At 38.8% G+C, this 26,915-nt stretch overlaps 1 protein-coding gene, 1 long non-coding RNA gene and 1 other non-coding gene across 4 annotated transcripts in view; 1 reads left to right on the top strand and 2 right to left on the bottom strand.

Annotated features, from left to right (window-relative positions):
• Positions 1-371: 371 nt before the first annotated feature.
• Positions 372-19,336, bottom strand: BTG3 (BTG anti-proliferation factor 3). Of its 2 annotated transcripts, none has more exons than XM_005201155.5 (5): positions 19,142-19,327; positions 15,604-15,782; positions 11,032-11,169; positions 5,913-6,120; positions 372-1,040 (listed from the first exon to the last, which is right to left on the bottom strand). In XM_005201155.5, the coding sequence occupies exons 2-5, from the start codon at positions 15,774-15,776 to the stop codon at positions 801-803; spliced, it is 759 nt and encodes a 252-aa protein (XP_005201212.1). In that variant the 5' UTR covers positions 15,777-15,782; positions 19,142-19,327; the 3' UTR covers positions 372-800.
• Positions 11,864-11,936, bottom strand: TRNAK-UUU (transfer RNA lysine (anticodon UUU)). Its single transcript has one exon. It is a non-coding gene; the product is annotated as a tRNA-Lys (tRNA).
• Positions 19,337-20,233: 897 nt separating the features above from the next.
• Positions 20,234-26,915, top strand: part of LOC112447286 (uncharacterized) — a 95,307-nt gene continuing 88,625 nt past the window's right edge. Inside the window, exon 1 of the long non-coding RNA XR_009494772.1 lies at positions 20,234-26,904. This is a non-coding gene — a long non-coding RNA (uncharacterized lncRNA). The remainder of the gene's footprint in view (positions 26,905-26,915) is intronic.

Below are 26,915 nucleotides of genomic sequence, written 5' to 3'. Positions count from 1 at the left end.
CAAGGCAGAGCTTAGAGCATCTACAAGGACATTTCTGCTTTATGCAGTGGCACTAGGCATAGTCAGATGTCTTATCAACATTTGTACAGGCCAAATTCCAGGCTAAGAAAATCCTATGTATAGTGACTTTGATGACTGAAAGATGTTTCACTGTATTTATATTTTCAATTAGGTACTACTAACAAATTTTAGACTTTTTATATGAATCACTTGCTACTATAGCCTTTGGGAAAGTTATGGTTAATAAAAAAATTTTTTAAAGAAAAATGGAAATTGCTACATGGCTTTTTCTTTGCTAAATATTTAACTAAACACTGCAGTGAGATATCCCTTTCACTCTTCTCTGTTTATGCACAGAACAGCAGCACACATTGTCATGCCTCAAACTACTTTTTATTTGCAACTACATGATTTTATGCAATTCTTCTAAACAACATAAAATAGATTTCCATGTGTATAAATAACTTACATACTTTCCATAAAGTAAATGCTCAAAGGTGCTAGATCATCCACTCCTACAGTATCCTCATAAGCAACAGAGCTGATGCACAATATATAAATACTCAAGTTTAATATTAAAAACTCAGGCACTTGACTAACTTTTATAAAGTTTCTCAAACTATATCAATATATCTAAAGTGCATATATATTTTTAAGAAAAGATTATTCTTAATAACTTCTCTATAAAAATAAGTTTGATGGTTTAGCCCATCTAACTTTACTACTTTAAGTATGAACTTTTAATGTGTAGTCAGGCTTATTCTACCTTCGCTCAACATGACACCAACAGACAAAAGCAGCTAGTGAGGTGCTAACATGTGAGGATTAATCCAGTGATTGCGGTCACAATGCATTCCAGGAGGAGGTACCCATGTTACTGGAACTGGGCGATATGGTTTATTCTTCCGTCCCTGATTTGGATAACCAAATGGAATGGGAGGAGGGTAGTGACTTTGATTGCCATTCCCTCGATACATTATTGGCTTTTTTCTGGGCAGCGGGTGCCACATTGGAAGAGGTGGGAATATTAATTCCGAAATCTGTAGGGAAAAGAAAATGGTAAATCAATAAAAAAACAAACTCACTCACCCACAACCCAAAGAGTAGCTCTAAGGGACATTCCCTACAGTCAAGTCTAAATATGTTAAAAACTTCAAATATAGTAAGTGATCAGTATTTTTCAAATGAACAAAAATTAATAAACTCAAACACACCCCTCGAAAACCAGGTATTCTCTGGCTGTATCAACCAGAAAAGATGAAAACACAGAATGAGTAGAGGCCTGTAAGGACACATCATGTTTAAGACCGCTGGTGTCCAAAGCTGGCTGAAGAGTCACCTATGAAGCTTTTAAACACAAAAATGTCATGCCCCAGTCCTGGTCTAGTGAACAGTATTAACAAAATTTTAGGAAGAGAGGCCAGGTATTTTGATGACACTCTGCAGGTAATTCTAATGTAGCCAGTTTAGCATTTTGGAACAACAGTCTTAGATTATGCTGTAAGTCAAGTGGGACATCAAGTTCACATTATGCAAAATGTTTTCAGCAGTCTTGGACCTCTCTGCTCAGAATACTGTGCCCTGTGACTATGAGTTTCAGAGTTCTCTGATTTCTAATCTGCTCTTAGCATAGGGATTAAAAAATTTATATTCTGTATATCAGCACTACATTCAGGATAGAAAATTCAAAAGGCACGAAGTTGTATATAGTGGGAAAAAAAAGTCTCTCTTTATCTGATTACCAGCTACCCTCTCAGAGGCAGCAGACACTAATCAATTTTTTGATTACCTTTAGAGAGATTCTATGAATATACTTGTGTGTACATCAATATACACATTAAATATCCACAATTCTGCATACTGCTTCTATACTCAAATACATATCAGAGACATTCATATATATAATGACTTTTTCCATAAATCTACAGCTAGACAGTAATGCAGTGACTATGCCATAACTAAATCAAGTGGTATCTTGTTGATAGGACATTTCGGCTAGTTTCAGTCTTTTAAAACAACAATGCACAAAAGCACACAAAACAATGCTGCAGTGAATAACCTTAGCATGCACAGTTAATTCTTGATTACCTACAATGGGGAAATGAAAACATTTATTAATAGTTCCAACTAATAATTGACCTATACTAAAAACCAATAGTGAAGTGGAATGTTTTCATTTCTTTCTACATTGGGGTCCTGGTAAGCTTTTAAAACTCAAAAAGTAGACACAATTCTGGAACAATGATTCCCACAAGCAACCACTGTTCAAATTTCTATCACAGACTGAGTTTTCCCTGTTTGTGAACACCATATAAATGGAAGGTATATATTCTTTTGTGTCTAGCAATATTCTTTTTTTGGGGCTGTAACACATGACTTGTGGGATCTTAGTTTCCCTACCAGGAACCAACTTGTGCCCTTGGCAGTGAAAACAAGAGTCCTTAACCACTGGACCACTAAAGAATTCCCTGGCAAAATTGTTCTGCTCAAAAGAATGTTTTTTAGGTCCTTCTGTACTGTGTCTATTATGAAATCTGTTTTATTGTTATTATCCTATGGTATAAATGAATATATGACTATCTTCCGCCATTCACTTGTTAATGGATATTTGTTTTTTTTTACTGTTATAAACATTCTAGTAAGAGGCTTTGTAGATATGGTTCTTTTCATTTCTCTTGTTAAAATACTTAGGAGTGGAACTGTTGGGTTATAGGGCAGATGCATATTTAAGTGCCAAGCAGTTTTCAAAGTGATAGTACCATTTTTTACACTTTCATCAACAGTTTATGAATCCAGCTTCTTCACATCCTTGTCAGCACTTGGTACTGTCAGATGTTTTAATTTTAGCCATTCTGAAAGTAGTGTTTCACTGTGGCTTAAATTTACAATTACCTGATAACAAATAAGGCTGAGCACCTTTTTCATTTGCTTACTGGCCATTTATATAACTTCTTTTGTACAAGTGTTTTTTCACATCTTATACCCACTGTTGTTATTTGGATCATTTGTCTTTTATTGTTGATTTATAGGACTGATTTTTAAAGTATATTCTGAAAACAAGTCCTTTGACAAATATATGTATTGAGAATATTTTGTTCCAGCCTATACTTCTGCCCATTCATTTTCTTTACAGTTTCTTCTGATGGGCAAAGATTTTTAATTTTGATGAGGTCAAATTTAATAACATTTTTGGAAGAAATCTTTGCCTATCCTAAATAATAAAGGTATCTCCCTATGTTTTCTTCCAAGTGTCAGATTTAGCATTTATGTTTAGACCTGTGACCCATTTAAAATTAGTTGTTGTTGTTGTTGTTTTAATGTATGGAATAAGGTAGCAGTTAGGGTCACTTTTTAAAAAATAAATGGATTATCCAATCGTTTCAGTACCAGTTCTTATAGATTTTCCCCACTGAATTGCTTTGGCACTTATTAAAAAAAATTTTGTACGTAAATCTGTTCCAATAATATATTTGTGTATCTTTAAACCATTACCACAGGGATTGCCTAGTGGTTCAGTGGTAAAGAATTCATCTGCCAGTGTAGGAGAGGCGGGTTGATTCCTGGGTGGGGAAGATGCCCTGGAGAAGGAAATCATAACCCACTCCACTATTCTTGCCTGGGAAATCCCATGAACAGTGGAGCCTGGTGGACTACAGTCCATGGGGTCACAAAAGAGTTGGACACAACTTGGAGAGTAAACAACAAACCATTAACACACTGTCTTGATAAACATAATGACTTGATATTACTGTGAGATCTCTGACTTGATTCTCCTTTCTTTCAATTTTATCTAGAAAAAAGCCTTTTGGGATTTTGATAGCAAGGTGAATCTATAGACCAATTTGGGGAGAAATTACATAATCTTCATTTTTAGTGGAGAATTATCTTTGGAGGTTCCTTTCAGAAAACACAGACCCCTATCAGAGAACAAAGACCCCCAAGCTAGAAATTATTTTGTCCATACTTTGATAACCTCTTTTTTTAAGGTTCTTCTTGGTAAAGCCAGATCCAAGATGAAAAAAATGGACAGGTAAAAAAGATCTTAAAGTGGACCATCTGCTCCAACTTTCTACACAATGACTGTTAAGAGCTGAACTATACTTCTCCATTATGAAATGTTTTGTGAAAGTGAATGTAATGTCAAAAAGAACTGTTTTATTTTAAAAGCACATAAAAGACACTTCCATTTCTATGCTTTTCTGTTAGAATTTTATCCCAGTAGTCTTTCAACAAGGGGGAAAACAAGTACAATTTAATTTTAAAAGAAAATCTAAAAATTAAAGGTCAATTTACTTGTAAAAATTAGTAGCAATAAGTTCAATTTGGGATTCATATTCTTGCTTTACTGAGTAACAACAAATAAAATTCTGAGATCAAATTACCACACATCTCAATGAATTGCAAGTAATTTAACAATGGTAATTTGTAGCACATAATGTATCACACAGGGAAAAAAAGTCCAAAATATTTATGTCAGTGGTCTTAAAATGATCCCTGAAATACAAATATTATGTTTACTTATCTATATAGGGACTCTATTGGGAAGGATACAAAAATAACTGGTAATGAACACCTTCATGCAAGGGCACAAGACTGGTGGCTGGGGAAGCGGAGGACCTGTCACTGTTGTACTCTGGCTTTCCAGGTGACGCTAGTGGTAAAGAATCTGTCTGCCAGTGTAGGAGACGTTAAGAGATGTAGGTACAATCCCTGGGTTGGGAAGAGTCCCTGAAAAAGGGCATGGCAACCTCTCCAATATTCTTGCCTGGAGAATCCCATGGACAGAGGAGCCTGGTGGGCTACAGTTTATAGGGCTGCAGAGTCGGACACAACTGAAGTGACTCAGCATGGACGCACATACTGTTTCAAGTTAATTTTTTAAAGGTTCAGTCTCTAATACTCATGATACTCTGATTTCTTACTCATTAAAATCTAAATTCTCATTTTAGGCCAAATCAAACCATACCAGAAACCTGTTATGTTTAATTATATCTAATTAAGCCCAACTTAATAAAAACAGGTATATTTAAAAATAGACTCAAAATCAGAAAAAGTACATGTACAGAATAAGGCTCAACTCAAAAGATTTTTTTTTTTTTTACTTGACAATATTTCCTGTTGAAAAGTCCTGTTAAGAATTTTACAATCTATAATACATTAACTGTTCTTTGGTATGTGGGGTATAAGTAATAAATAAGTGAACAAAGTACACGTCTGACTGCTATGTGTTAGTTGCTCAGTTGTGTCCCACTCTTTGTGACCATATAGACCACAGCCTGCCAGGCTCCTCTGTCCATATAATTCTCTGGGCAAGAATACTGGAGTGGGTTGCTATTCCATTTTCCAGGGGATATTCCCAACCCAGGGATCGAATCCGGGTCTCCTGAATTGCAGGCAGATTCTTTACCAACCGAACCAGCAGGAAAGCTCTCATGCTTGCTATATGATTCTTACATGTTAAGGCAAAGAAAGATATTGTTTTGGCTTGAATGAAAAATTAACTAAAGAAAAATTTATTGATGTTTCTCTTTAACCACAGGGAGGGAGGAACATGAAAGTTAAACCTAAAGTTACAAATTGGAAGAGTTAAAGGCTACAAAAAAAAAAAAAAGTAGCTGTTTCTGAAAGCACTAAGGATTTTAAAACATCAGAAATGTTTTATTTCCATGATTCTTCCTATTCTTTTTGAAATATATTTATCCTACATATTGAATAGTAAAGCAGACCTTTGATAAAATGACTCAGGATGCCTATTCTCATCTCAGATGAAACAGCTTCCCCTTAGTGTGGAAAGGCAAGAACTGTGATCTAAAATCTCAAGTCAGAAATCCTGGGCAATATGAGCAGAATTACCCAGGATGACCTTGCAAGCCCTGCTCAGGACCTTCAGTATGGAGCCACTTCATGGTTACCTGGTACACAGGGCTGGGGGTCGCAGCCACAGAATTCGGTTTCACTTCCACTTCCTTACATGTTTCTTCATCTGAAGAGGAGGATCCTGAATGATAATCAGAGGTAACCTTATCAAGGGCCCTGGTAACTTTCTTGGAAATCTCATCCTTGTTTTCATCCTCATTTTCAAAGCTGGCAACAATGAATGCATTATTTTTCTCTCCATACCTTAGAATAAAAAAATCCAAAAACAAAAAACTTAGAAACCCTGAAGTTATATCAACAAAGCAACAAATGTCCATAAAAACAACTGAACAGGTCTGGACATGCCACCAGTCCCGGGCCAAGAAGGAACCCTCCCAGAACTTGATTCTACATATATAGTATGTTAACCCAGCTCCATGCCAACAGGCAGGCGACAGTTTTCCAGTCTATTAACGTATCAAAAAAGTGACCTCATTCATTCTCTTTTCCGATTTTCTTTTTTACTGCCCCAAGAGAAATTCATTGATTACATTTTTGTATGCACCACTGAAATTGGCCATACATTAAAGTACTGGACATTTACATTAATACAGTAAAACTTTCTAATGAATTTTTAATTGACCCCTATATTGTAGATCATAGTAATTCAAGTCAAAAATCAACTAGATATTTCTTATGGGATTTACTTTTACTGCAATTAAATTAAAAAAGGGGCCTGTGTTTCCTGTATCTACACTGACAAAAATGAGAACTGAGGGAACTGTTGAGGTTAAAGAGAAAAAGAAAATATAGCTACTGTTGAGGAAAATAAAAGGATTTTTCTTGAATTACACTGCTGATTTCAGAGATTCCTATGATAAATGTTCACTTCTTTTAAGCAGTGTTTTTATTCTTCCAAAACATTTTTAAAGCCTTGATCTAAGAAAAACTGTCAGGATATCTAACTTTGGCTATTGGTTACTAGAAAAAAAAATTCTGCGATCAGGGGAAAATAGCATAATACACAGTAAAACTAGGAGTTTTCATTGAGAGGACAGAGAAGAAACCGACAAATCCATTCAAATAAATTAGACATCATAAACACTATGAAACAATTTCTAGGAAGTGTTAGGACAAAGGAAATGAACTGTTAAGCAGTCTTACACAACATGTAATTAAAGTTAAACAAATGATTCCAAGCTTACAAAATGTAAGAATGACTTCAAAAGAAAAATAAGGTTAACTATGATGTCAATTAATTTCAAGATAACTCATCTCAAATTATTTCTGAATCAGGATATTAACAATTAAGTAAAAGGCCTAATTACAACAAAGTCTATGAAAGTTTAAATAGCAATCAAGTAGTCTCATAGGTGAGTTCTATTTCTTTTAGCTGTGCTATCTTCTATTCTCATGGGCTGAATGGGGCCATAAATGCAATCTAAATACAGTATATAATTCCCTTTTTCTATTCTCTTTCAGTCTGTCTCATAAACTGCTATAGGATGGTGGAAAGAGCACAAGACATGTTTTTGGTTCTGCTCTGCCATGTACTAGCTGTAACCAGGTACAAGTTATGCAGTCTGTCCAGGCCTTAGTTTCTTATCTGCAGGATGAGGAAGCTGGAAATAGTTGGATAGTGGTTGTTCTTCAACTGGTGATTCTTCTTCTTAGAAAATGCCTGAACAATTGGGTGAGTTCTTCACAACACAGAATTCACGAACTACAATTTCAACTCAGGCAAAACAGAAAGGCAGGAAATCTGAGAAAAAACCCTACCTCAGTAGAAACAGAAACCTAAACCAAGGGCAGACATCTAAATGACTGAAGGATCAGCTTTATTAACTCAGATTTCTTTGACACTTGAGCTCAATTAGGTTTTGCATTTTTCCCTTGGTAGTATTTTGGCATGAGGGCTCTCTTCAGGGTAAGTGAAACAGCTTACTATATTACCGTAATAGCAGAACATGCAATTAATTCCTCAGAATTAGTAAGGGACAAGTTTTAAACTTTACAATTTAAAATTTAAACACACTGCTAAAACATTAAGACCAACTGAGTTAATTTGAAAAATATCAATAGTATCTAATGCTCTTTATCAGGAAAAGAAAGGATTACAGAAATTACAAACAAAAAAGAAGTGTAGACTACTGAGTAGATAATAACATGCCAGCTATTTGCAGGATTTCTCCTTATAGGAAAGATCTGTTTTCTATTCAGTATAATCTGAAGTATTTCACGAAGTGATTACCTTTCTAACTATATAACACTTTTCCATTTTTCCAATATCTATCCTGAGGGAATAATTCTATGAATAATGTTCTGAGTAGATTTCAAATATTTTTTACAACCACAGCCTTTAGTATACAATGATTTATTATTTTTAATGACTCACATTATTTATTCAACTATGTAACTGCTGTATCAGTTTTAATTTTCAGAATATTCCCAGTTTGGATTCAAAAGCACTAATAAATATCTCAATTTCCTTTATTAATTTATAGCAATCATCTCTACCCAATTACTAACACTTTGTTTCCTCTGGGGTTTCTATCATCACTTAATGAACATTCTAAAGATAATTTCTATTAACTGTGAAGAAACTCACATCATAGTCAATTTGGGGCAAAATTTTGATCATACAGAAGGCAATGCAAGGATTTTCTTATACTAGCAAGATGAGAAAGCTCAGTAATTTTTCATTATCTGGTATTATCATATAATGAAGTATTCACTTTAAAACAGAATGTCCACGTAACTAAAGCTCTCATCTTCAGGTGTCAAGATATGGTTTAAGCATTTCAAATAAATATGTCCATAATGTTCATGTAATTCACCAACTTCTTAAACATCCTTGGATATAGAAACTTTCCCCTATGATTTAAGACTGTTGTATTAAATATTCCTTATTTGACAGTGTGATAATATATTTGGCTCAACTCTTGCTTTTTTGTTCCCACTTCTATGTTAGACTATTACTTTTTTTGTAAATTTATGACAACAGTATCCTAGGGGACTGGTTCCAGGACCATCCCCTCCCCCTCCTCTCCCAGTGTGAAAATCTATGGCTGCCCAAGTATTGTACCTTAAATAAAATGGCAAGGTATTTGCATACAACCTGCCCACACGCTCCCATACACTTTAAACTATCTCCAGATTACTTATCATATCTAATACAATGTAAATATTATGCAGATACTTTGAATATTATGTAAATAGTTGCATAGCATGGCAAATTCAAGTTTTGCTTTTTAGAACTTATCTTTAATTTTTTCCCCTCAAATATTTTTGAACTAAAGTTGGTTGAATGCGTGGATATGGAACCCTCAGATATGGAAAGTCAACTGTATTTTGAACAGTCCCCCTTCAAATGTCATGTAAGTCTTAATGGCTTAAAAAACTATACAACTTAAAGAACTGTGCATGAAGTAAGAGTAAATCAGGATCAACGTATAGGCCTTAAAAAAGTAAGTATTTCAATATAGTTATTTTTGTGATAGCTATTTCTTATATACTGAAAAGTCTTCTGCAGGGATTCAGTGGACCAAGTCTACAAAACAAAGTCTGACCCTGGCCTGAGGTAAATCCGTCCTTAGTCCCAGACTCTAAAAATTGTCTGACCTTCTCAGACCAAAAATTGCTGCTATTCCTTTTTATGAGAAATAAGTACTGGAAAATCTACCTGCCTCCAGTTTTCCAAAGCAATAAGCTTACATAAGACACCAGCTTACATCAAGCAGCCCCAGGGTGGTCTAGAAAATTGTTGCAGAACAACCATGTATTTATCCAGCATGTCTTCGTCACCACTTTCATTGATGAAGATCAAGTCACAGCCCATGACCACCTTTAGAAGATATTAGGGTTACATCAAAAGCACCTCTACTACAATCAATGGGTCAACTGTACCTCTAAACCAAAGAGAAAACCCTAATGGAACAGCTGTAGGAAATCACTCACAGGGGGTTCCATGCATCTGTTCATCCTGTCTGGAAACATCTTTCCTACTTTGTCATCTAGTCAGTCAACTGCAACTCCTTCACCACTCAGCTCAAGTATCACCTACTCAATAAAATCAGTCCTCTGTATCTATGGGTTCTGCATCCGTGCATTCAGCCAACCACAGACCAAAAATATTGGGGGGAAAAAAATCTAGAAAGTTCGTAAAAGAAAAACTTGAACTTCTTCAATTTAAGGCAACTATTTACATAGCATTTACATTGTATTAGGTATTATAAGTAATCTAGAGATGATTTAAAGTAAATGGGAGGTTATACACAAGTTATATGCAAATACTGCACTATTTTATATAAGGGACGTGGGCATCCAAGGATCTTAGTTCTGGCTGTGTATGCGCGTGTGTGGTGAGGAGTGTCCTGGAACTAATCCTTCACTGATTTACCAAGGGGTGACTACAGTCTTCCGTGAGGCAGTAACTTTCTCCTTTGTGCCACCAACCAGGGCATCTTGTACATATTTCTATTATAGCATAAATCTCACTCTGTTGTTATCTGCTTATTCTTTCTTCTCCCTTATTACGCTTTGAACTACCTGAAAGAATAATGTCACTTTCATTTCCACAACTAAGAATGCCTGGTCCACAATGAATGCTTTTAAAGTGAATGAAGTTCAGCTTCATACCTAACACACCTAGCTTTTACAATTCTGCTCATTAGGAAACAAGAAATAATTTCCATTATGAAAATAAAACCACAGAAAGTTCACTCAGCCACTTAAAAGCCAAAAGGGGCAGGGGGCAGGGAGAGGCAAGAGTAGAAACAAACAGCAACAGAGACCAACCAAAAGTAATTATCCAGTATTATTTGGGATTAGCAACTTTCCTAGTTTGAAGAGGGGAAAGGGCACTATCAAATGCGAGAAGGTAATAACTGACCTATGGGGAGTCAAGGTATCTAAATTCTACAATAAACTTGGTAAAGCTCTTCAAAAAAAAACCCCTACTCTATCATTTCTTAAGTTTCTTTAGTTGTAAAACAGGAGTGTAACCAGTCTTTTACTATCACCTCCTAGAAGATTAGTTTACAAAATTCACATCTGAGAAAGCCAAACAACCAGCTCCTGGCCATTAAGATACGTGTATAGGCAGTACCTGAGAGAATTTCATAAAAATCAATTCCAGCATGGTGATCAGTTCAGTTGCCAAACTCAAGAACTCACCTACAGCACACCTCACATGGGTCCACCCATAGAGTGAGTTCCTTTGGCAAGCCCAGGTCACTGTACAAGATGCAGCTGTTCTCACAGGCTTTCAGGACATCAGGATCAACTCTCTGAAACTTATTGACACGAATGCATCTACAAAAAAGTGGAGTAATGTTAATAGCTTTAAATAAAATTTAAACCAGAAACTTAGTTATATCTACTAGTATTTGCCAACATGAATTAAAAAAAATAAAACCCTGGTAAAGAACTCAGGAATACCTATCCTAAATAGATTAACAAATCTGAACTAAAGGCAAAGAGACAGCAGCAGCATCAATGCTGCTGTCTACCCAGCCTGGTAGAAAGAAGAGGGCATCTGCATGAGCACAGGGAAATCAGAACTGGCTCTACCTCATTTCAGATAGTAACTACTCAACCTCACATGTACTTCAACAAGCAAGGAGTATGAAAGTTGCATGAAATTACTTAGAACTTTGAATGCAAAAAATTAGCCAAATTCCTATATAACAAAATCTCCAGCTAACAAAAAGACCTCAACTAATGTTTTAAACAATATTCAGAAATTTTTGTGACAAGTTTTGCTCTGTCATTACTTTGCTTAAGAAGAGTATCCTTTGCCTTACCTATAACTGTTCTCTAAATACCAAATCAGTCAAGGACACAGAACCATTTTTATCATGTATTAAGAGTAAAATATAATCCAAAAGTGTTACTGGCTTATTTAAGTTGTGTTACTCAAGGGTTTTCCTATTTTTTAGTTAGCAAAAAAGTGAAAAAATTCTAAACCAATAAAGACTGTTCCAGCACACAGTTTATAGGATCTTAGTTCCCTGACCAGGGATCAAACCTGGGCCCACAGCAGTAAAAGCACAGAGTCCTAACCACTGGGCTACCAGGGAATTCCCATCTGTCCCATTTTTTCTTTTAACTCAAGAAGTACCAACCACAGCTACCTAACAGAATGCTCAAAGATGGCTCTCAGTATGAATGCAAAAATACCTCTTAAAGTAAGTATCCTGCTTACATAGAGAAATTTTTAGTTACAATGAAAGTATTTACTGCCTACAGCTAAGAAATGAACCAAGAGAATCCAGGTTTTTGTACTAATCCTGATTTATAGTGTGAAAGTATGAAAGTAAAAGTGTTATGTCTCTCAGTCATGTCCAACTCTTTGTGATCCCTATGGACTGTAGCCCCCAGGTTCCTCTATTCAAGAGATTCTTCAGGTAAAAATACTGGAGTGGGTAGCTATTCCCTTCTCCAGGGGGTCTTCCCATCCCAGGGATTGAACCTGGGTCTCCTGCACTGCAGGCAGATTCTTTACCGTCTGAGCCACCAGAGAAGCCCACGATTTACAAGGTGAATTTAGATTAAATCATTTTACTTCTTCTTCAGACCCAAAGCTTTAAAATATAGAAAATATAAGTTAATTGACAAATATTGATAATACTACTAACTATAATACTGTAACATCAAGAGAATAATGTGTTTATATTTAATTAGTCAATTTCCATTTTCATTTAAAACAGTGAAAAAGTTCTCATTAGATAATAGCTAATATATATTTCTAAGTAATAATAATAACAACCCTTTTTGAAAGTTTTCTAAATACTTTGTATGTATGGCCATACCTCAGACATTGTGGGTTGGTTAAAGACCAGAGCAATAAAGTAAGTATCACAATAAAGCCAGTCACAAATTTTTTATTTCTCAGTGTATATAAAAGTTATATTTATACTACACTGTAGTCTATTAAATGTGTAATAGCATTACATCTAAAACACAATATACATAGCTTTATGCTAAAAAATGCTAACCATCACCTGAGCCTTCATCGAGTCTCTGTAATAGTAACATCAAAGATCCCTTATTACAGATCACTGAAACAAATATAATAACAAAAAAGTATGAAATACTGTAAGATTTACCAAAATGTGACAGAGACGCAAAGTGAGCAAATGCAATTGCAAATGTGGCGCTGATAGACTTGCTCAATGCATGCTTGCACAAAACTTCAATTTATAAAAACCACATCTGTGATATAAAATAAAGCAAAGTACAATAAAACAAAGTATGTCTATATTAACTCTTTAAATTTTCACATTGATCCTGTGAGTTACATACTATTTTCTCCATTGCAAGAAAGAAAGGAGGCAGAGAGAGTTTGAGTAACTTGCCCAACATTACCCGGCAAGAAAGTAGTGAATGCAGGGTTCAGATCCACAACAGATGCCAAAGTTCATCTTATTGAACAACCCAATTAGGCCTATATTTATCATAACATCACCATTAACAATTTAGCAAATTCAGAGTAAAAATTTAAAACTAGTTTAAAACATGTAAGAAAATCTTTGTTCCTTTCTATGAGATGGTCTTATGTTATAGATTCTAATGTTGTGTAGGTTGATTCAAAAGTCCCATGTGCCCAGGATCAAAATCAGTTAAGGGTAAGGAGATAGATCTTACATGTATACATGTATGTGTTTTTTAACACACAGTGAAGATGTAGGCTCTGAGCTTAAAAAAAAATATGTAAATATAAAGGCTTAGAGACACTGTTTCAACAAAATTTGCATACCATACATATTTCTATGCTATTTTTTTTTCACTCTAGATACTGTGACTACTTACCCATTAGCCACTCTTCAAAAACAAGATTTTAAAAGTTGCATAAAAATAGTCTATCATTTACTTGACAGTGTAGTGCTTTCCAATTTTTTGCAATTATAAAGTGTAAGAAATATCCATATTCATACATATTTGTCTGCATTTCTGATTATGATTCTAGAATAGATTTTAGGAGACTCAGTTTTCAAAGACTATGAATATTTTTACAGATCTCGGTAATGTTGCCAAATTGCCCTTATTTGTGTATGTTACAGAGAAACATACTAATATAAAAACTTTAGAAGAAAAAGAACACTTCCAACCTACTCTATGAAGAGTCTAAAACTTTGGTTAATTCTATAGTCTACTAATTTTTATAAAAGAAAACAACCCACTATTAACTCTAATAGTTTTCTACTTCAAAGATGGCTTCAAAATGACTCAATAATGATAGTTCTGATTACATGCCAATTTAATCCTGTTTGGCTAACTTTTTTCCTCAAGTTTTTGAAATTAATGGAAATGAAATTGTACACTGTCTGATCTTTAAGCATTTATTTGACAGTGTCTCCTTTTTCAGTAACAGTACAGTGGCTTGGCACTACCAAAAGCCTTAGTCCAATGTCAATTACATCAGTGTAAAAAGCCTCAAGAGCTCTAATTCACAAAAGCTGTACACTTTATCAGAAATGAAGATATGCAGGAAAAAACTGAGAGAATCAAGTGAGAGGATAAAAAACAATAACTTGAATTATATCCACATCTCTACTTTCACTCACATTTTCCAGTATACTAGGAAACCTCTTTGGATAAAAATGAGAGAGAAATATATCAATTACTTTGATTCTTTTCAACAGATCACATGCTTACCTTGCTTTTCACAAATGAAAACTAAACAAGTCATATTTTTACCTCCTTTGCACACTGAATAGTCATACACTTGACAAGAACACAGTGACTGGAAGAAAATTCTTTTTACTGTGAAGTGCTGATTTGTGGAGGAATCTTTAGGGGCAGCAATATGCATAAATAAAAGAATTTATATTCATGACAGTCACAACTGTTCCACTTTTATTTTTTGGTCACATCCACAAATGGGACACAGTTTGACAGCTGAGTTTAGTAGAACATTCTCAACTCAGGTTCCCAAGTAGTCACATAAACACTAAAGAGAGAACATGCCAGGACAAGTTTTACAGGAGTCTGCTCTTCTTTAAACTGTATATGCAACTTATAAACTGGAGTACAAAAGACAGCTGGGAGTGAGAACTGCCTTCACCCTCAGAGACAAGGCAGTGGTCAGACTGTGGTGTAACAGAAAGCTCCTAAGAATTTAGGGTGAGTTAGACCTGAATTCAAATTCCAGAGCTAGTATTTACCATTTGCAAATCATAGGTAAGTTACCTTCATCTATAAAATGGTTACACTGGCTTCTACTACAACGAATTATGCACAGTACAAATGAAATCATTCCTGTGTCGAGAACATATCAGGTGTTCTAATAATCTTATTTCTCATTTGCCAGAAAACTTTTAATATGTCGCATGTAATTTACTTTTAGATACAAGGATCTCATTTCTCTCAGCTCTTACCATGCCCTTTTCTAAGTGATAGTTTCAGGGGTCCTCTACAATTGTGAAAATCCTCAACTACCTGTGATACACAAAGAAAAACACTCAGGAGTCACACTATGACCACAAAACTAATTCCCAGGAGTCTACAGATTGGCATCCCAAGTCCAGGCAGTAGGAGTCCCAACAACAAATGCTTGTATTTTTAAGTGAATAAGGAAAAAATAAATGAGCCACTCCTGAGCTGGGTATGATGCAGCTAAACTGTGAAAGACATAGACAGGACACCATCACTCCTCTGGCTCCTAACCCTAACCCTAACCCTTTGAGGAGCTGATGATCATCCCCTTCACTCAGTCCAATTCAAATGTCCAAGCTAATCCTTTACCTGTAGGCTTGTCCTTTTGATGGTTTTTCCGGATACCAGTGATTTTTATATTTTTCTTGAAGTATCAGGGTCAATTTCTCAGCAAACCTCTCGACTGCTTCTTTTTTCAATTTATCATGTTTTCGAACTAGTCTTGTGAAAAAGAAGACTACAGCAGCAATTTCGTTCTTCATTTTCTCCTGCAAAGATAAAATAGTTTTTCTCAAAAAAGTGGAAACATCAAAATTTGAAGATAAAGCTCTGTGAAATATACCTCCTTTACAGCCCCCTTTCCTCCTGCCAATTTTATCTCATGTTTCATTGGCTGATATCTGGAGCAAGGAACAGTCACTAATTTATGCCATAAAGACCTTATTATTAAATACTGCTTAAGAATTTTATCACCTTTGTAAGGAGTTCACTAAAGAGAGCACACCAAGTTGTTCCTGTTAGCTAAAATAAAAATCAGAGATATCACTCAGAAGTACTACAATGATACCACTATAAGCTTTTACTACATGCATAAATATTTAACTATAATAATTCAAGTTTAAAATTATAAGAAATAACATGTACTTTAAAACATAAAAAAGTCCACTTTAAAATCCAGTATTGTAGAGCCAATATAGAAAACAGTTTAGCAGTTCCTAAAAAGGTCATATATATAGGGCTACCACATGACCCAGCAATTCTACTTCTAGCTCTATACCCAAGAAAAATGAAGCCATATGTTCACACAAAAACTTGTACACAAATGTCCGCAGAAACATTATTCATAATAACCAAAAAGCAGAAACAAACTAAATGGGGAGCAACCGATATATGCATAAATAAAATGTGGAATATTATTCATCAACAGAAATGACAAACTGGTAGGTGCTACAACATGTATGAAACTTGAATACATTATGCTAAGGGAAAGAAGCCAAAAGACCAAATACTGTATAACACTATATGAAATGTCCAGAATAAGCAAATCTATATAAACAGGAAATAGATTAGTGGCCTAGGGGTAGGAGAATGGGGGAGGAGTGATGTCAGTGAGTATAAGACTGCCTTTTGAAATGATGAAAATGTCCTAAAATTGACTGTGGTGATGGTTCTACAACTTAGTGAATATACTAATACCAATGAACTGTACATTTTAAATGCGTGGATTATAGAGTGTGTGAACTATATTTCAACAAACCTGTCATACACAAAGATCCACCATCGAGCTTCTCTAAGTATTCTTTCAGGACCAGAGACATAGGTAAATATGACCAAAAAACCCAGCTCTATCAAAGCATATTTAAGAAAGTGGAAATTCAGGATCATTCATGGAAAACCAAACTAAAAGGAATAATTAGACATTCAGTTGCATTTTGGAACTGCCTCAAGAAGGATTCTTTTTAAACGTCAGATCTGATTTATCATTGATTAATCCATAAAAGCAAAAACCTTGTACTGGATATCTTTCTTGTACTGGGATTGTTTCAATGTATATTCTGTCTTTACCCGATGAGCTCATTCATTTGGCTGCTGTAAGTAACTTGGAGTTATCAGATGCTGCATTTACTAAGCAACACCACCTTTTCAGAGCCAATTATTAAAGACATACAGCCTCTGCTATGTCTGGTGTAAAAACTGACTAACCTAGCCTATAGTTCTTTCAGATTTAAAAACTAAAGCTGATTCTGTTAGCTTCCTTTTTCTTTTCCCAAACTTCCTCTTAAAGTCTGTCTTCATAGTATGATTCCTTTCCTCCTTGTGCAAATTCAAACAAGGGACATCAGTGTGAAATAAATTCTGTATGGTATTTGAGAAGTATGCTGGCAGCCATAGCTACCCTGATCCTAGATGGGAAGACACCCAAACCTTCCTCCTGGAACCCTAGAATGGGTTTCTTCTATGGCCAGCGGCACACAACCCCAGCCCTCTGCAACTGCTGTGCAGCCTCCTGTTGAAAAAAACGTCAGCCATTTCCACATATAAAGCTATATTTATACTCCACCACGTTATGATAGAAAAGAAAACCCACTGCAATTTAATATATGCTTTGGGATGAAACTTGCTGATGGAACTACATCAGCCTCCACCCCACCAAAGAAAACAAGGAATCACGCTAAAGAAATATACTCCATCCCCAACTAACTCATTTTCTTCATTCAATTTGCCAACTCTGCTCTACATATCTGAGTGTGGGGTTTTGTTTTCCTTTCTTGCCCCCCTCCACCCCTCCTCGGCCCTCTGTTTCACATCAGAAAATAAAAGGAAGAAAGGAAGGAAAGAACCACTTAGTGGTGGCTTTGGGTTGTAACACAAGATGAGTCATACGGAATTTTTTTTTTTTTTTTTTTTCTTCACTTTTGAAGGAATAGTGCCTGATTTGCTGACAATTTAACCCACCCTCACAGGTCAGTATTCCAGGAGGATCCGAAGGGTACCCCTCAGAGGGGAGAGTTATAAAGTCAGGAAGCAGAACCCAGCAAGGCCCAGAAGACCCGAGGTACGCAAGCGAAGTATCTCGAGTAAGGGGCCACAAACCCTCCACCCACACTCGGAGCGAAAAGCTCCCATTTTAAATCTCGCACGGTGACGTCATCCGGGGACGCAGTCACCGCGGCAGCTCCTCAAGTTCTACTTTGTTCCACAGTCTCCTCGGCTCCCGGCGGCGGGCCGAGAACCCCAAGGAAAACCCAGCCCTGCCTGCCAGGAGTTTGTAACTTTGTACTTTTCCCTCCCTTGTAACGAGAGGCGAGTCGAGCCCGTTTCTGGAAACAAGTATTTTTCCGGACAGACTTTCCCAAGGTTGAGGGAATCCCAGCCGCGGGGGGCGGGTGAGGAGCCTCGGACCAGCCTCGCGGCGCCACAAAGCGGGCTCCAGACCCCGAGAGGCAGGATTCCCGCGGCGCTGGGAGGTGGGCTTTTCATGCCCCGGCAGCCCGCGGCCCGGCACTGGCACGGGGCTCTTGAGGAGCGCTAGGTGAGGGGGCACCCCACGTATCCACCCACTCCTGGAAGAACCGCCCGCGAGCGCGTCCAACTTCTGCAATCGCGGATTTTCCCGAGTTAAGGGGGCAGGGCCCCGAACCCCGTTCCCTTCCTCCCCCGCGAACAGTCGCGCAGGGTCCGTCGCCCCCGGGCAGGTTCCAGCCTTCGGAGGCCCGGGTTCGAGAACTCGACTGCCCTCAGGCGCGACCTCCCTCCACCCCGACACAGCAAGCCGGGTCTCCAGGTCCAGAAAACCCACGGCCGCGCGAGGAAGGCTGTCGCCCTCCCCGAGCGGAAGGTAACGCGCTGTGGAAACGTGGCAGGAGCCTCTAGGCGGCGTCTCCGCCGTCGCGATGCCCCTGAGGGTCTCGCGGAAACCCTCGAGGACCGCCCCCTTCAGTTCCCAGCCCTTCCTTCGCGCCGGGCCAGAGCCGATGCAAGCCTGTTTGACCCAACACTCCTCGCGGTCCCCCCACGCACTGCCCGCCCGCGAGCCTTCGACGTGGCCTCCTGGGCGCCCGGACCACCCTCCTCCCGCTGCCCTGAGCCCCGCCATGTCCGCCTCCTCCTGGCCCAGTCCTCTCACCGCCGCCGCCTCCGCTCTGGGGCCACAGATTCGGCTACCCCGACAGTCCCCGGGCCGGGAACCGAACGTACCGCCTTAGCGGACAGGCGCTCAGTGGTAACGAGCGCTGCAAGCCTCGTCAGGTTTGTGAGGCTCCCGCGTCGTCGGGCTGCCAAGCGCGCGCTGAGAGGGCGGGCTGGCTAGCGCGCGAGAGCTAGCGAACGCGGCCCAGAAGCGACGCGCGGGGGGCTCGCGGGCCGGAAGAGGGGCGGGGCGATGACCCGGGAAAGGGATGGCGCCGCTCAGGACTGGCTCGCGCTCCTAGGGGGAGGAGCCTGAGGCGGGGCTTCGCCTCGGCCACGCCCCCGGGGCGCCGGCCTCGCGGCGCGGGCGGCGAAGCACCCTCAGTCGTATCACGCGCGCGGCAGACCCTCCAGTCCGAGCACCAGGGCAACAACGCCATGGGCTTCCCCCTTCCGGAAAGAATGGCACTGAGGGTCTAGCGGACTCTCGCCAGCCCGACCCACCTGCCGCAGCCCCTTCGTGGGTCGCGTGGGCCACTTCCCCTCTGCTGCTGGGGTCTCTGCTTCTTCCTCTCGTGTCTGCTTGTTGCCCTGCGCCCTGACACCCCGTGGCGGGGAGGGCGAGTCTTAGACCCTGCTCTGTAGAGGCCCAGCTCTCTAGTCCCCGGGCTTGGGGGGCGGCGGTGAGGGATGCGAGTAGGGGGCGTTTACACAGATCAGACGGAAGGCAGACGTTGCTTTTGTGGACAGAACCTCTTCATTGGTTTGATAATTAGGGGCACGTCAGCTGTGCAGCCTCTTGGTGACATTTCACTTTGTTTCAGAGTCCTAGTTGGGCCGCTCCCTGAGCGGCGGGTAGCTCCCTGAGAGCAGGGACTGCCGCCTGCTGACCTTTGTGTCCCAACCGCACACAAAAGAGGGTCTCCTGCACAGAAGAGGGTCTCCAGGGATATTAGCTGAATGAAACCTTGAGTCCAAGCTTTCTGTTTCCCAGACGCTTCTAGTCAAGGACTTCCACATGCAAAATTTAATCTTTGACCAAATACATATGTGAAAAATGTATATTAATTTTCTGGGCGGGGGGGGGGGGGACATCTTTCTAACGTTTCTTACTGGCCCCATGGTATTTGTTTTGTGAAAGCACTTTAATACATTAAACAGGCCAGAAAAATACAAGATATTTCTACTTTTTTCTTTTAACTGAAAACTAGCTTTCACTGTTTCTAGCCAAAGCATAATGCAAATTACTCAAGAACTTATTGTTCAAGTTATATGTTGACCAGATATTTCACTGCCTGCTAGGCCTGGGAGTATTTTAAGTTTGCGTTACTGGTGGTGAGTGTAGCCTATTTGCAAATTCAAAATGCTAATATTTTAGCAGTAAAAAAATATGCGATTCCCAAACCAGTACAATAAAACTGTGTGTGTGTGTGTTTGTATAAAGTATACTGTTCTAACTGAAGCTACTCACCGGTCATTTAAAAAGGATACTTAAATTCACACCCTAGTCTGTTCTAGGAGATACGAAGGTGTTTTCATTCTAATCTCATAACGGAGGTTATTTTCCTGTTGAAGCCTTTTCTGTCTACAATTTAATAAAATAGCTAGGCAGTGACAAACACTACTCAGAACTTGTCCAGAAATATCTATAGCTCAAGATTAGTATTTTGATGTTTTTTAATAAATCTGTGACCCATATGGTCCAGTCTTAGAGCACTACTATATTCAAAACACACAGGAATACCTGAAACCCAATTTCAAAATCCAAAAAATTCTCATAGCCTTGAAACTGGGAAGCAGGTAATTAAAAAACTATCTTAAACACTTCTGTCATCAACCGTTCTTACACAAAGTAACTGATTGTGTTCCTCTTTTTCAAACCACCCTACTCTTCTTCAGTTCTGGCTGTGTGCTTTAGATCTTTCTCCCTCAGCTCTTTCCTCTTAATTCAGAATCACACAAGCCCAAAAGAATTGGTCTCAATGCAGGTCCCTACTCTAGGAGGCTGGAACAGGGGAACAGAGCTGATACAAACAATTACCCATTCATATGGGTTTTTTCCTTTCACAGTTGATTTCTTTTCTCAGTTCACTCTAAATGTTCACTAAATCATGTATTAATAGATGTAGTTTTCTTTTAGCACAAGCTGTTTCCTTTGAGAATGAGCCACCTAAATGAGCCTAGGGCAAGGGCTGTATAATCACACACATAAAGTCACAGAGACCATGATTCAACAATCACCAAAATTTCAAATCTGTTATTCCTTTGAGCTCAGAGAAATTCAGCATTGAAAGCACAACAGTCTCAGGTACCATCTTCTCAATCCACATTTCTAGGGGAAAGTGTGCGGCCTTTGAAGGCCTTTGGAGGTCTACCAAGTGGGATTTAAGACTTTTTAATTCTAAAAACACTTCAACATATTACTTCAAAAATTTCCAGGACCTAACCACTTGGATGAATTAAAAGAAACTAAATCTGCTTTCTTTGCTTCAACTTCTTAAATATCCATAAACTGGCAGTAGTTTAAAACAACATAAGCATAAAGAAAATTTGTAATCTTCATTATTTTCTCCATTACATCATGCAATAAAACTGACTTCCAAGAGTCACAACACAAACTCTCTTGATGAATGAGGCAATGGAAACTGGGCAAACCAACATCTTATTTTGAGTTGCATTAACTCTTAAAACCCTCCTCCCTGTCCCAAATATGGTCTATCTTTTTGGGGAAAAAAAAAGTTTTGATCAAGCTTCTCAGTTTATTAGAAGTTGGTTGTTATGTTATTGTTTATTTGCTTGATTTGTGTCCCACTCTTTTGAGAGCCTATGGACTGCAGCCCATCAGGCTACTCTGTCCATGGGATATCCCAAGCAAGAATCCTGGATTCCTGCCATTTCCCTCTCCAGGGGATCTTCCCAACTCATGGATCCAACCCACGTCTCCTGCATTGCAGGTGGATTCTTTACCACTGAGCCACCAGGGAAGCCCATGGAAATTGCTTAGGATTTGTCAGTTCATATGAATTAGCTTAAGAAAATCTGTGTGTTTAGTCATTCAGTCGTGTCCAACTCTTTGTGACCCCATGAACAGTAGCCCACCAGGCTCCTCTGTTCGTGGGATTCTCCAGGCAAGAATACTGGAGTGGGTTGCCATTTCCTTCTCCATAAGAAAATCTATAGGTAGGTTGCACACTCTGGACTCAAATAGAGCTTCATACTGAAAACTTCTGGTATAGGATTTCCCTGCTTGCCAGGAGAGGTGCCAGTGTTGTTGGATTCCTTGCACAATACTCTCTTGTTCTTCACACCAGCAGAATTCACTATTAGTAAGCAGTATGTAAACTCCTACCCCTATTCAATATAACGAAAGTAAGAATAAAGATATATTCATTAAGCAAAACATTCAGAAATACTGTGAAAGAAAGAACTGTTTAGAAACACAGTTGTGTTAGGGTTCTTCAGAGAAACAGAACCAAGAGGATACATATATGGCGAAAGAGATTAATTTCAAGGAATTGGCTCATGAGATTGTGGGAGCTGGAAAGTCTGAAATCTGTAGGCCAGGCCACCAGGAAACACAAAAGAGTCAGAGCTGCTGTCTTGCGTCCAGAGTCCATAGAAGGGATTTTTATGTTAACCTGTTGAGGAAGGAGTAATAATCCTTCTACTCTGGGAAATCTCATTTATTTGCTCTGAAGGCCTTCAAATAATTGAGTCCCACCCATGTTATTGAGGGTAATCTTTTCTTGAACTCCTAGTTATAAATGTTAACCAACATCTACAAAATACCAGTTGCAGCAATATCTAGGCTAGTGTTTGACCAAACAACTGGACACCACAGTATGACCAAGTTGACACATAAAATTAACTATCACAACTACCTTCATTCAATAGTATTTCCTCAGTAGGTTTAAAAATATAAATTCCCTTAGTGAACACTGTAAAGCTTGCTTTTAATAAGAAAACAAATCCCCTCATTTTTATGTTTCTTTGCTCTTTTCAGTCAGTTGTCTGGTGATGGGGATGGGTGGGGGTGAGGGAGAGAGGATTGGATGTTGGTCTTCAGGTACTCAAGTCTGCTTAGTGATGTCACATATCTATGCTAGAGTACTGGGGACAGGACCCTGTGTCCATTCAAGAGGATCTAAAGATGAGCAAATGAGTTGCTCACAATCTAGTGGAAGATAGAGATGTAAACAATCCACCTGACATGTTACATGTTAACATATGCAGAGTACATCATGAGAAACGCTGGGCTGCAGGAAGCACAAGCTAGAATCAAGATTTCCAGGAGAAATATCAATAACCTCAGATATGCAGATGACACCACCCTTATGGCAGAAAGTGAAGAAAAACTAAAGAGCCTCTTGATGAAAGTGAAGAGAGTGAAAAAGTTGGCTTAAAGCTCAACATTCAGAAAACGAAGATCATGGCATCTGGTCCCATTACTTCATGGCAAATAGATGGGGAAAAAGGGGAAACTGTGGCTGACTTTATTTTTGGGGCTCCAAAATCACTGTAGATGGTGATTGCAGCCATGAAGTTAAAAGATGCTTACTCCTTGGAAGGAAAGTTATGACCAACCTAGACAGCATACTAAAAAGCAGAGACATTACTTTGTCAACAAAGGTCCGTCTAGTCAAGGCTATGGTTTTTCCAGTAGTCATGTATGGATGTGAGAGCTGGACTATAAAGAAAGCTGAGTGCCGAAGAATTGATGCTTTTGAACTGTGGTGTTGGAGAAGACTCTTGAGAGTCCCTTGGACTGCAAGGAGATCCAACCAGTCCATCCTAAAGGAGATCAGTCCTGGGTGTTCATTGGAAGGCCTGATGCTGAAACCGAAACTCCAATACTTTGACTACCTGATGTGAAGAGCTGACTCATTTGAAAAGACCCTGATGCTGGGAAAGATTGAGGGCAGGAGGAGAAGGGGGTGACAGAGGATGAGATGGTTGGATGACATCACCGACTCAGTTCACGTGGGTTTGGGTGGACAGGGAGGCCTGGCGTGCTTCGGTTCACGGGGTCGCAAAGAGTCGGACATGACTGAGTGAATGAACTGGAACTGGACATGTTACAAGTTGTATTATAAAGTCCCACAAAAAATATATAGGCAATAGTGATGTAGGTATATAAAAGGGTGTGGATGTGATTGGGACCCCATCTGAAAGGAAGTTTCACAGACTTGGAAGGCAGCATTGCAAACCTTCCTTGCTACTTTTTCAGTTCAGGTGGGTGGAGGGGGAGAGACCATAAGCATAAAGAAATTGCTCCCAAGGCAGAGTCACTCCTCTGATGCAGCAGCATCAGTTGCACCACAAAGATAGCTAGAATTAGTCAAATTCACGCAGCATGTCCTGACACTTGATGGCTTAATTAGGATGATTATGGGTGAACTTTTAAAATCTGCTTTGTCAGCAGATGATCCCATGAGATGTTACCATAAGGAGCATGTTTCCATCCCTCACCCAGCCCAGGAGAAGCTCAAAACATGGAGCTAAAGTTAGTACATTAATAGTTTGTGATGTGGTTGGTGAAAATACTTTGTAATTGTGTCTATAGGAGTACTTTAGGTACTTTACTACTTTAGATAATTGCAACAGGTCAGGTTTTTTTTTTTCCTATTAGGTTGTTGCAAAAGTAATTGCAGTTTGCATTGTTGAACTTTGCCGTTTGATATTGGAATATATTCTTAAATGTGGTTATGTTTTATACCATTTTAATCCTCATTTCTCACTTTATTTTTTTTTGCTAATGATATTACTTGATGCTTATTTTATATTTATTTTAGACTATAGAAATGATGTTAGACAAAAAGCAAATTCAAGTGATTTATTTTATTCAAGTTCAAAGTGGGTCATAAAATAGCAGAGACAACTTGCAACATAAACAGTCTTTTGGCCCAGGAACTGCTAATGAATGAACAGTGCAGTGGTGGTTCAAGAAGTTTGCAAAGGAGATGAGAGCCTTGAAGATGAGGAATGCAATGGCTGGCCACAGGAATTTGACAACTATGAATTGAGAGGGATCCTTTTACAACTACCTGAAAAGTTGCTGAAGAACTCAGTGTCGACCATTCTATGGTCATTTGGCATTTGAAGCAAATTGAAATGGTGAAAAAGCTCGATAAGTGTATCTCATGAGCTGACTCCAAATTTAAAAAAAAAAATTGTCAATTTGAAGTGTTATCTTCTCTTATTCTGTGCAACAACAATGAACCATTTCTCAATTGGATTGTGATATATGATGGAAAGTGGATCGTATATGACAACTGGCAATGACCAGCTCAATGGCTGGACAGAGACAGAAGCTCCAAAGCACTTCCCAAAACCAAACTTGTCCCCCAGAAAACGTCATGGTCACTGTTCGGTGGTCTGCTGCCTGTGCAATCCGCTCTAACTTTCTGAATCCCAGCAAAACCATTACATCTGAGAAGTATGCTCAGCAAATCGATGAGTTGCACCAAGAACTGGAGCCGGCATTGGTCAAGAAAAGGCCCAATTCTCCACAATAATGCCTGATCGCATGTGGCACAACCAATGCTTCAAAAGCTGAATGAGTTGGGCTATGAAGTTTTGCTTCATCCACCATATTCACCTGACCTTGTGCCAACAACTACTTCAAGCATCTTGACAACCTTTTGCAGGCAAAGTGCTTCCACAACCAGCAGGAGGCAGAAAATGCTTTCCAAGAGTTCACTGAATCCCGAAGCATGGATTTTTATGCTACAGGAATGAACAAACTTACTTCTCATTGGCAAAAATGTGTTGATTGTAATGGTTCTATTTTGAGCCTAGTTATAACAATTTAAAATTCATGGTCCAAAACCACAATTACTTTTTCCCCAAACTAATATGTTGTAGGAAGATTGCAACAGCTCTTTGTGATACAAAAAGTTTTATGTGTAGGACACACACATATGTATTTACACACAGATATATATTTGTATATTTGTAATACTTATAGATAGGTATCTATATAACATATATGTATAAATAAAAGCTTTATCTCTGAGAGAGAGAATAAGACAGAAAATGAGAGTCATGATACAAAGAGAAAGATTTATGACAGAGTTGAGTTTTTTTTTAAAAGTGTTTTTATACTAGCCTAGTATGAAGGCTAGCCTAGCTGAAGCTGAAGCTCCAAATATTTGGCCACCTGGTGCAAAAAGTCAACTCATTAGAAAAGACACCAATGCTGGGAAAGACTGAAAACAGGAGGAGAAAGGGACAACAGAGGACAAGATGATTGGATAGCATCACCAACTCAATGGACATAAGTCTGGGCAAACTCAGGGAGGGACTTAGGTGAAGGACAGGGAAGCCTGGTGTGTTGCAGTTCATGAGATTGCAAAGAGGTGGACATGATTGAGCAACTGAACAACAAAATACTAGCCTAAGGGCTTTCCAGGGGGCTCAGTGGTAAAGAACCTGCCTGCCAAGCAAAAGATGCAGGTTTGATCCCTGTGTCAAGAAGATCCCCCCGAGAAGGAAATGGCAACGCACTCTAGTATTCTTGCCTGGAAAATCCAATGGACAGAGGAGCCTGGCGGGCTACTGTCCATGGAGTTGCAAAGGGTCAGATATGACTTAGGGACTAAAAAACAACAAATACCAGCCTAAAGTGCTCACAAATTTTTTTTTTTTTTTTCAGAAGGAAAGTTGGTGAGAGTAAACTAGCTATGACCCATACCATGACTAACAACTGACAATGGTGGCAGTATGTGTGAAAGAAAACAAAGAGTAGAACAAAGCTGCTGGGTTGGTAATTT

This window comes from Bos taurus, chromosome 1 (assembly GCF_002263795.3).
Source record: "Bos taurus isolate L1 Dominette 01449 registration number 42190680 breed Hereford chromosome 1, ARS-UCD2.0, whole genome shotgun sequence".
Taxonomy (NCBI): Eukaryota; Metazoa; Chordata; class Mammalia; order Artiodactyla; family Bovidae; genus Bos; species Bos taurus.
This window is presented reverse-complemented; position numbering and strand designations above follow the sequence as displayed.